Genomic DNA, 11,793 nt, shown 5'->3' on the forward strand with positions numbered 1-11,793 from the left:
TTTTGAGTTTTTATCTTACAAGATTTTTGCAGACCATATTTGGTGTTGTTACATAGAAAAATTCAGAAACGGATTTGAGTTTGGTGTATGATTGGAGAAGTTATACACCAAAACTTAATTTTGGTGTATGGTTGGTGATGGTCGTACCCAGACTTTTAATTTATTTCATAAGCTGTGTAGTGTGTGTGGTGTGTGCAACGTGTATAGTATGTGTAAAAGTGTGCAGTGTGTGTAAATTGGGTGCAGTGTGTGTGATGTGTGTAGTGTAATGTGTGTAAAGTATGTGTGTGTAGCGTGTGCATCATGTGTAGAGTGAGTATGTGTATGTAAACTGTGTGCAGTGTTTGGAATTCACTTTTACAATTATTAAAAATTCTAAAATTTTAGTTTTATTATGAAATCTACTCACTTTCATAAAAATAGGGACATTTTGGACGGCACGAGAATTAATCCATTATTATTATTAGTGTTTAATGGTTGACTCTAATGGTATAAGTTGTATAAATGGATGTATACGGATAATAAGTTGTGGGAACTTTTTAAATTATTATTAGTATTAAATGGTGGGCACCGGCTAATTTGTATTTCTAGTTATGTCCCTTCTAGTAGTCATATTTATTTATGTGGTTTTTAATATTTTATTACATTTTTATATAATATTATATAATTCAAAAAATATATATTTATTCGTCCCAAGGTAGTTGAGTCGTATTTTTTTTCGATTGTCCTACAGTAGTTAAGTCATTTTTTTTTGGCAAAAAGTTTATCTTCTCTCATACTTTACTCGCTCTTCATCTCTCTTACTTTACTCTCACCACTTTAATATTACCATATCAATTTCTTAAATATCGTGTCCAAAAGAAATGTCTTAACTACTTTAGAACGAAGAGTATATGCTAATATGAGCTATTATTAAATGATTGAATGTAGCTTAGAGCATTAGTAATGGTAGGACCTATCTCGAGGGCGTTTTTTTTCTTATTTCCACATCGGCATTTTACCTACAAGGCCTATCTCCTTGCAGTGGAAGGGCCTATCTCAAGGCCTATCCCACTTCTCATCTCATTTCCACATCATCACTATTTTTATTTAATTTTTTGGCCCTTTTATATTTAATATGTTATCGAATAAATTAAATCAAAATGCAAAAATAATATAAAATGCAAATCTTTGTTGTATTACAATATTGGAAAAATGAATACAACGAGATGCAAATTTAAATAAAATTAAAGCATTATTGTCTCTGCCTCCGTGCCCAAATTTCTTCAATCATATCGTGCTGGAGTCGAGTATGAGCGTATTTTTGGTGCATGTCAACAAATGCCCGAAGACACCGGGCGAAGCCTTGAGCCCATGAGAGGCACCCTGACGGTGGGACTAACTAGCAACACCCTGGCTTGGTCCAACGTGGGTTCAATGGGGACGTTTGTTACATCTTCACCTCCATCTCCACTATCATGTTATGCAAGACAATAGCAACACAAACGATACCAAAAATATCACCTTGGTAGAAGAAACACGCCGGACTTTGACCAATGCCCAACGCTCTTGGAGCACACCGAAAGTCGCTCCACATCCTTTTGCAGCCTCTTGCCATTGGGCAAAATAGGTCCTCGTCGGCTCAGTTGAGCACCTGATCATCTCATAAAACCTGGCCAAGTCGGGTATATGTCATCCGTCAAGTAATACCCCATATGATATTGGTTGCCGTTTGCGATGAAGTCGACAAAAGGGCCTATTCCCTGGCATTGGTTGTTGAAGAGAGGTGATGACTGCAGGATGTTGCGGTTGTTATTCGACCCGGCTACATCGCATTACGCATGCCAAATCCACATCGAATGATAGTTGGGTATGTGCCTTTGAACCCGGTTGTAAACTGGCATCTCCAAGCAATCGGATAGTTCTTCCTCTCCCAATTCATACAATCTAGAGAGAGTGCTTACCAGCATCCCCGAAAAGTCATGCACCCTCTCGTGCAAATCAAGCAGGAACAAACACTCTTGTGCAGTCGGCTTCCGCAGATAGGTCGGGCCAGAAGTCTGGATCACGCCTTTATAAAACTTCTTCAGACACTCGCGACCAGTCATGTCGTCGACGTGAAGATACTCGTCGAACAAGTCGGCCGCTCCCCCGTAGGACAACTGCCTAATTGCAGTCGTGCACTTCTGCAGTCGCGACAATCCGGGCTTGTCGGTGGCGTCCCAACACTGTTGGAAGTCTAGGCAACGTGCTGACAACCCGTTAACAACGCGCAAGAATAGCTCTCGCCACATTCTAAAATACCGACGGAAAACTGTCAGGCCCCACCGTGGATCCTCGGGAAAGTAATTCACGTACAGTCGGTCGCGAGTCGCAAAATGGTCACGGGCGACCGACTTACGATGTCGGATTGGCCTAGGGGCCGCCTCTTGCTTCGGTTCTCGACGGCGTTGTTCCGCCCTCGCTATCATACGTTGTACAACGCGTTTTATATTCTTCAAAAATCGCTACCAAAAGACATTGATATTCTTCAAGAGAGATAAAATCAATAGAAAATGAGAAAAGATAAAGATGTTGGTGTGGGAAATGGAAAGAATGAGATAAGATATTTATAGTAGAATATATGGAATACAGAAATTCAAAAAAAAAAGGTAAGGCCGATGTGTTGGGGTTTGCACAACGGAAATTGCAAATTACATAAATCCACAAAAGAATCTATTTAGGAGATTATGTGGATCGATTCAATTTTATGCTTGAACATGTAGAGACATATTATTGAGCAATTAATCACATATTTAGAATTAAATTAGGACGTTGAATACTTACGATTATGATTCTCCAAAGAATCGAAGTGGCTTGCTACTTCTCCACGTGTAGATCTTGAAGCTTGATTCTGATTGCAAGACCAATGATCTTCTAACCTATGACCCAACTCTAGATCTAAATTGCTTGTGGGAGGAATCTCTTAGAAATTATAGTTATCTTAAAGGAGAAGACAAGAACGCTAATAACACACAAAGAGGATTTTTGAATTCTTTTATTAGAGAGAGAGGGCCGAAAATTTCAAGTGTGGAGGCTAGAGTTTCACTTCTTATGTTGTATGTATTGTCACATCTCTTGCATCCTTATTTATAGAGTTTGTGATGGGCTAGGTTAGGGATCTATGTGGCTTGGATTGGGTCTCCCCTATTGGACCTTCTTTACTAATTAAATTATAACTCATAATTCAATATAAGGCCAATGGAATATTTCTTGTGCCACTATAGAAGAAATACTGACCGTCCATCCAATCTGTGATTACAAGCAATTTGGGTTAACCTCTTTAATATATTATTTCCGGTGTTTAAGACTTTCTATATCCATTAATTAATTGTAGTCTGTTATGGACTTTAAATTAATCAACATCTTTTTATTTCCAAGAGTTTGTCTAGTAAGAGATGTATATTAAATATACTTTGCTTTTCTATTATTTTTGGATTAAATCCAAATCGGCCGGGTTCCGAATAATAAAACTTCTCTCGAACACCTCTTGGGGATATAGTCAAACCGGGAAAGCACACGATTGAATGTAATAATAAAACTGACACCGTACTAGTTATTAATTACTACTACCCAAGATATCAGGAATATTGGATTGCGAAAAACCCGACCTACTGATAAGTCAAAGCAGCGTATGATTAAATAACGCGTGTCTTATATTATTACAAAGATTAAGAAATATTAAATCTCCAAGACATCATCTTTCAGTAGATAGCAATAAAGAAATGTTTATGCTTTAGATCCTTTCAATGCTATACCACACCAGTGTCACTAGTTATTCTCAAGGTAAAGACGACTTTCGGATGTACACTGCAACTTTTCGCAATAGGTAGTCAAAGCCTATCTAGGTCATGAAAAAGTTTTACTTCTACAAGGTTCTGTGTCACGCCCGCATTTCCTAAGGATAGAAAACACGGTTGATCGCGACTAGGGGAGGGTTAAAGAAGCGGGGAAGAAAGAGGGAAAACAACACAACTCAACCATAGCCCGAAACAAATGGGAATAGCTCGAATAAAATCAGAGTATCATTTCAACAATCAACAACTCCAAATGAAAAATATCCCAACAATACACGAACTCAAAAGAAACCATATTTAGCGGAAGCATTTCGAGAGTAGAATAATGCTATGTATGAAGACACACCATATTCTAGACATTTGATAGACATTCTTCACTTTTATGCTCAACACCCACCGCGCTCGTCACCGCTCAACCTGCACATAGGGAAAACATATGCAGGGGCTGAGTACTTTAATGCACTCAGTGAACTCATGCCCAAAATACATTCATCATTTAAGATATGTCAAGCCATCATTGAGTGAAACTCGGGTTTTACTTTAAAAGGCCGAGAAACACTAAATCATTCCTTAAAAGGTGTCTGCAGACACATATCATTATCATCCTCCATCATATACCATATCTGAACCATCATGTGAAACGAGAATGTGGCCACAAACTCGATCACTGGACCGGCCGACCACAAAGGACGGCTCACGATCCCCATCAGTGCACTAGTCCGAGTAGGGACTCACTCCCTAGTCAGACCCGAATTCGTTAACCATCAAAGTCTAGTAGGACATTATCCTAGTAGACAATCAGATAGGCAATTCAAAACATAAAATACGGCATGACATACTATTTTAACCGCCCTTATCTCACCATAACATATCATTTCAAATAAAAGAGTTTAAGTAATAAAGCCCACCTCAAAAGCTTAGGATTTCCGTAAAAAGTTCCTCGTTCTGACTTTTAGCGTGCGTGCAAACCACCTTCTCGGAAAATACATAAAATTCATATCAATCTCGGTAACAAAAACCATTTTAGAATGCATGCACTCTAATTAAATCCTTTAATTCATTTTCTCGGTTTTCATGCATTTTCAGTTATTCGGCGACCGCCCAAGGCATCGCGTGCGACGCCGGTCGGCCGCTTACGCTCGTTCTTTTCCTCCGTTGGCTTCTCGTATTTTCCATGTCGTCGGAATAATTTCTAAAAAATTATTCAAGCGCATGCTTAACTTTTCGTAATTATTTACCGAAGAAAAAGTATTATCTCATACCTAGGTAAATAATTCATTCCTCAAAAAGTCTTCCGGGAATTAATTAAATAATTTCCCCCGATTAAATTTTAATTGACGGCCCAAAGGTTTATTTACTTAGTCTACCTTATTCCTCCAATAATTTAATTAGGAAGCCCAACTACCTTATATCTCCAAAACAACACAAATGGGCCCAACTTTAAAAAGAAAAAAAAGAGGCCCAATCTAAGAAAACTAACATAGCCCATTCTTATCTCACTCTCTATCTCATTTCTTTCTCTCTCTTCCCTCTCTCTCTCCTCGTTTTCTCTCTCGGCCGACGGAAAACACGCAGCAGCCGCCGCCGCTCGTTACCGGAAGAGCTGCTGCCCGTCGGAAGCTGCTGTCGCCGCCGGGGTGGGGAACGTCGCGACGCCATGCTGCTCGCCCCTCCGTTCGCCGCCGTCGCAGGCCGCAGGGAAAGAGCCGCGGCCGTCACTCTGCGCCGCCGTCGCCGCCTGCTCCAGCGCCGCTGTTGCCTCTCCGGGGAGAGGAACGTCGCCGTCGTCGCCGTGGGAGGTCCAGCCTCTGACCGTCGGCAGCACCGGCGAGCGCGGCATGTCCGCCGTCGCCCGTTGCCAACGGTGACCTCTTCCCATTCGAAAATTACCCCGAACAACCCCGAATCAACCCGCAACACGCGTTTTCATCAAAAAGTTAAGTTCTTTCATAGCGTCGACTACTTACGGCGATCGTTCGGTTGGTTCTACGTCGGTTTCTACTTAACTCGGTTATGGAGGATAATCAAAGCTATATGCATGTAAAGCTTAAAACAACACATGCTTAATGATAGGAATGGATTATACCTCCAAGAAGATTGAAAAAGATGGTAGAAAACACAAGGTGGATGGCTCAAGGCTTTCTCCTTCTCCTCGGCACTTCCTCTCGCCGCTTCTTTTCTTTTTCCTTCTTTGATGTGTAATGTGAGGTGTTTAGGTAATGGTTTAAGGATGTAGTGGGTGTCTCTTGAGTTGTGGAAGTAATGGGGGAAGTTAGAGGGGTGGAGGAACCGATTGGTGCGTCATGGGGGAGAAACCGTCGACCATTTTGTGAGAGAGAGGAAGAAGAAAGCTTTTGGGCTTGGAAATTATTGAATCCCATGTTGTTGGGCTCAAATTAAGTACATTTTGGTTTGGGCTCAATTAAAAGATAAATTGGAAGCCCAAGCTAGTAATATACTATTATTTGGTAGATTTAAAAAAGTAATAAGAATCCAATTATTTTGTATTTAATTGGACTTCAAATTTATTTTGGGAAAGTCCAAAATAAATTCATACATTATAATTTTTTTTCGTATTTTCCCTCGTCAATTAAAAAAAATTCACGGGAACTTTATTAAATTTCGTTATCTTGTCTTCACAACGATTAAAAACGCCCAACGAAAAAATTATAATATTTGGTGTTGTTCCAAATATAATTCCTTCGACCGTTCCTCGATTTACGTGCGTCATCTTCCATAAAAAGTACGGGCGTTACATTCTGAATAAGTCACCTACTGTAATGACTTGTTCCACGACCCAGCCTTCAATGTAGAAGACTTAAACTGATTTTACTTTCCGGCGTTTTAATTATATAATTAAATATATAATTAAAGACGGTCAATACCTATAAAGTAAAATACACAGCATGAAGAAAACATTTATTGTTCTCATTAAATAAGGAGAGTTTACAATATGCAAGCAATTTATCAAATTCGTAATAAACTCGAAAAATGTCTTTTAGTATATATGTTCCAACACGATGATCTGCCCTATCCCCGTAATGGAGGGCCGATCATCGGCCAATGGAGATCGTCCAAGCCCGACGGCTCAAGTATATGGCGTGAGTAGGGAAGGGCCGTTCATGTGCCCTTCTCCTGCATTGGTGAGCCGATGAGGGCCGGCCTCAAGGCCTAGAGATTGATGCTTCCATTGTGAGTGCTCTTAATAAAATAGTTAGCTAGACGAGTTTAGTCGAATTAATCGATATATTAATTTTAGAATAATTGAATAGTTGAACATTTCCATTAAATTTTGATGCAATTATTGTTCAGTTATTTTTATTCTAATTGAGTAATAGTATAATTAAAAAATGATTTAAATTAATCATTTCTTGAGTAAAGTGTATAGGTCGATTTTTTAATTTGAGAATTAAAAAATGGGGCAAAAAATATGCAAATGTAAACATTACAGTGGGGCCAAAACGAAGCAAATGTGGCCAAAATACGAGCACAACTATGTAGTACGCAATTTAAGAGGAATTATAATTCGCAAGGCATTGTAGCCTTGCTTGATTACATTAGAAACATTCCTTTCACGAAAATTTCCTTATACTTGTCCAAGATCTGCCAAAAAATGGATCAATTTAAGTAGCAACTTTCCAACTCTCCAAATTCAATCTTTCTTTATCTAGAAATTGCGCTCCTTAATTCACATGCCCAATTTATACATATGCATACCCCATTCATTCTATGATGAATCTGTGCTATGACTATTTTCATACTGAAAGGATATGGGCTAGATTAGATTAATATGGATTAAATAATTATAGTTGGGCTACAATTATATTTAGTCCATAAGCCCAACAATCATGAAACCCTAATGACTCTTTGTCTATATAATGGTCATTTATTCTCCATTGTGGGAGATGAGAAATACCGTAACATTAGAGAGAAAATACGTAAAGCTTTGTAGAGAATTCCTAACTTTCTCTATAGAGCGATTGTACCGAGGAATTGTTCCTGCATCGGATCAGAATACACGTGGACCTCGATAGTAGTGGATTCAACTTGCAGGACACAATCGTAGAAGAAGAACAACACAACAAGTAAGATTTAGTTTCGTTGTGTATTACATGCTCAACTTGCAATATGATTATGAATCTAGATCTGTTATTCTTGTCTGCAATTTCCGCTGCGCTCATTAGATGAATACAAGAATTACTAATAGTGGTATCAGAGCCCGGGGCTTGATTCATAATTAATTTTGTTTCCTAATTAATTTGTGGATGATTTTGGAAATCAAAATTCTAAAATTATATTTCAAAATTCTTTCACTTGGGTGATTTCAATTAATTTTGAATCGGTGCATATAAGAATTCATAGGCAATTCTTTAATGTTATGATTACCTTGATTACATCTTTGGTATACTCCACGCAATATTGTTTTGGGCGGTCTGTACGGGTTTTGCGGGTTTACTTGCGAGAGATCTGATGGCGGCGTCGCTGAAAGCGAGGGCTTAGGCAGCAAGGCAGCAACTCTTGAAAGCTACGGAAACGATGCCACAGCGGCTGCAGGAGAAAGCAGTGGTGGAGAGGAAACCGAACGGCAACGGCATGAGATTTTTCCCCAGAACCCTAGCGGGCTTTTGAAGATCCGGGTCGGATTCGAATCGTGCTTTTAGTCATTGTAAATCACATTATTAATTTAGAATTAATAATATTAATCAAGCCAACAAATTATTTACTATCATTATTTTGAATAATAATAGTAAATGTGTTTTAATATTATTTTAGAATTAATATTAAATATCTGTTTATATTAGTTTGGAATTGATATAGATCAGATGATGAATTTATTAATTGGATTAATGGATTAATGAGCAAGAATTTGTTAATATTATTATTTTGGAATAATATATAATATATGTACTTGATGATGATTTGGAGTCATTACTTGATTTACAAACTTATTAATTTAGAATTAATACAGATTGAATTAATTTCGTTAATTAGATTAACAAATTGGGACATAGTTATCATCTGGAAATGATAATATATACTCCACAGCACAATATTAATCTGGAATTAATATTAAATATGTATAATTATATTAATTTAGAATTAATATAATTAAATCCACATTTAATTAGAGAATAAAATTTGATTTTATTTGTTGAGCATTATTTGATATCTTATGTGATAAGCATGCTATTTGATTTTATGCTTATTTATTTATTTCAACTATAGTAGTTAGAGACCGTTTTATTGTCTGGGTAGGCGGCGCCCAGTATGTGTAGTCCGTGTTATACTATGTCTGGGTAGGCGGCGCCCAGTATTTGTAGTCCGTGTTATACTATGTTTGGGTAGGCGGCGCCCAGTAATTGTTTAAGACTTTAATATTAGATATTAAATTGACAATTAAGTATCACAAAATTATTCCCCACAAAATATAAGTCTCGTTTTGAAACAAACGCGTCATCCATCACAATTATTTGATGCTCCTAGCCTTTTCGACCACGAGTTTTATGCCCTCGCGTTTACTCTAAATCTACAAGGTTTAGGCTCATTCATAGATGCATGGTTGGCATCGTGTGATGGGGTTGACTTGCTTAAATTATTTTGAGTAGCCCTCGCAACCAGAATAATTTATGGACGTATACTAATTAGATTAATAAACCAAGAATTGTAAAATTGTTGTTACAATTGGCTTGGAGGCCTACCTGGTGATATTATTGTAGTCATCAGCCATCGCAGAGGCTGCAATAATATAGACTTGGATCTTGGACCACTAAAATTTATATTAGATATAAATTCGTATTTTATGTTTGGGGGACATAATATATGTTAAAATTAGTGGGAGCTAATCAATACAATAAACCCTTGTTTGATTAGTGATGCGATTGTGATCTTTGTATGCTTTTTTAATTTGCTTTTCGTTTTATTTTCTGTTCAGATAATATGTCAAACTTATCTTATGAGTGTATGATGGAAACAAACAAATTGACTAGGTCAAATTTCACGGAGTGGCAGAGAGACTGTCCAAAACTCAAGGCACAAGGTGCAATGAGTGGGAGCTCAGTTATGTTTGTCATTGAGATAAATATGTCTATGAATAACTCGCAATCATGGGTATTGGATACCGCTTGTGGTTCACACATTTGTAATAATGTGCAAGGTTTAATTGACAACAGGAAAGTGAGGCCTGGGGAAGTAGACCTACGTGTTGGAAATGGAGCAAAAGTTGCTGCCGAACGCGTGGGAACTTATAGATTAGATCTTCCCTCAGGACATAGACTAGATTTACATAATTGTTATTTCGTTCCAGTTATTTCAAAGAATATTATTTCCATTCCGATGTTGGACATCGAAGGTTTTTCCTTCCATTTTGCAAACAGCAGGTGCTCGTTTTCTAATAATGGATTGTTTTATGGAAATGCCTCTTTAGAGAATGGATTATATATGCTTGAATGCAAACGGGATATTCTCAATGTGCAAAATAAAAGACTTAAGCTATGTAATACGGATAATGCTACTTATCTTTGGCATTGTAGACTTGGTCATATCAATGAGAAAAGGATAGCGAGATTGAGAAAGTTAGACTATCTAAATTCATTTGATTTTGAATCATATGGTGCTTGTGAATTCTGTCTCAAAGGAAAGATGACTAATAAGCCACTTTCTGGGAAAGGGGTGCATGCTAATGATGTGCTAGAGTTGATCCACACAGATGTGTGCGGACCGTTTCCAACTCAAGCAAAAGGTGGTTATTCGTACTTCATTACTTTCACTGATGATTTGACAAGGTATGAATATGTGTATCTTATGAAACACAAATCTGAGGCCTTTGAGAAATTTATAGAGTTTAAGTGTGAAGTTGAGAAACAACTTGGGAAAAGTATAAAAACTCTTCGATCAGATCGAGGAGGGGAATACTTGAGCCGAGAATTTCTTGATTACTTGAAATCGCATGGAATTCAGTCGGACTGGACACCTCCTGGTACACCACAAATGAATGGAGTATCTGAAAGGAGAAACCGAACATTATTGGATATGGTTCGATCCATGATGAGTTTAGCTAGTCTTCCTTTATTTCTTTGGGGTCATGCTTTATTGACTGCTATTTACATTCTGAATAGAGTTCCATCTAAATCAGTTGAGAAACCACCATATGTGTTATGGTATGGCAAAAAGCCTTGTCTTAACTATATGCGGACCTGGGGTTGTCCAGCTTTTGTTAAGAAAATAATGACTGATAAGTTGGAATCTAAAAGTGAGAAGTGTTACTTGCTGGGATATCCTAAACAAACTAGAGGATATGAATTCTACTGCCCCGGAGATCACAAGGTGATAATCTCTAGGAATGTGAAGTTTCTTGAAGACACTTATGTCTTAAAGGAACAAAGTCACAACATGGTAGATCTTGAAGAAATTCAAGAACCACAAGTTAACAATGAGGATGATGTATTGTCAAATGGTTTGAACAATAACTCAGTGGGAGTTTTTGATGATCTATTGGGAGGGGAAAATACTATTAGAGGAGACCTTAGAGGGACTCTCGAAGAACCTTCTCAAGACAATGAGATGCATCAAATACAAGATGATACAATAGTTGCATCACCTCTACCTCAAGAAGATCATAGTGATATTCCTGGGCCTACTCACAATCAGAATGAACAGCCCGAGCCAGAAGAAAACCAGATCAATAGGCCTAGAAGGATTCGTCGTGCACCTGAGAGACTGAATCTAATGGTTGAGAACCAAGATGATGAAGTTGATTTAGATGACGATGAGCCTAAGACCTATATCGAGGCGGTGTCAGACACCGATCGAGAGAAGTGGCTTGAAGCCTTGATATCTGAAATGGACTCGATGTACTTCAACTTAGTATGGGAACTAGTTGACTTGCCAGATGGGGTTTACCCCATAGGTTGCAAATGGATCTTCAAAAAGAAGAGAGATGCAGATGGCAAAGTACAAACCTACAAGGCTAGGTTAGTGG

The 11,793-nt window shown here is 38.0% G+C and overlaps 1 protein-coding gene across 1 annotated transcript; it reads right to left on the reverse strand.

Moving 5' to 3' along the window:
• Positions 1-1,814: 1,814 nt before the first annotated feature.
• LOC121752788 lies at positions 1,815-2,273 on the reverse strand. The gene has a single exon (XM_042147881.1). The coding sequence runs from the start codon at positions 2,271-2,273 to the stop codon at positions 1,815-1,817; it is 459 nt and encodes a 152-aa protein (XP_042003815.1).
• Between the last annotated feature and the right edge of the window lie 9,520 nt (positions 2,274-11,793).

Source organism: Salvia splendens, chromosome 10 (assembly GCF_004379255.2).
Source record: "Salvia splendens isolate huo1 chromosome 10, SspV2, whole genome shotgun sequence".
Taxonomy (NCBI): Eukaryota; Viridiplantae; Streptophyta; class Magnoliopsida; order Lamiales; family Lamiaceae; genus Salvia; species Salvia splendens.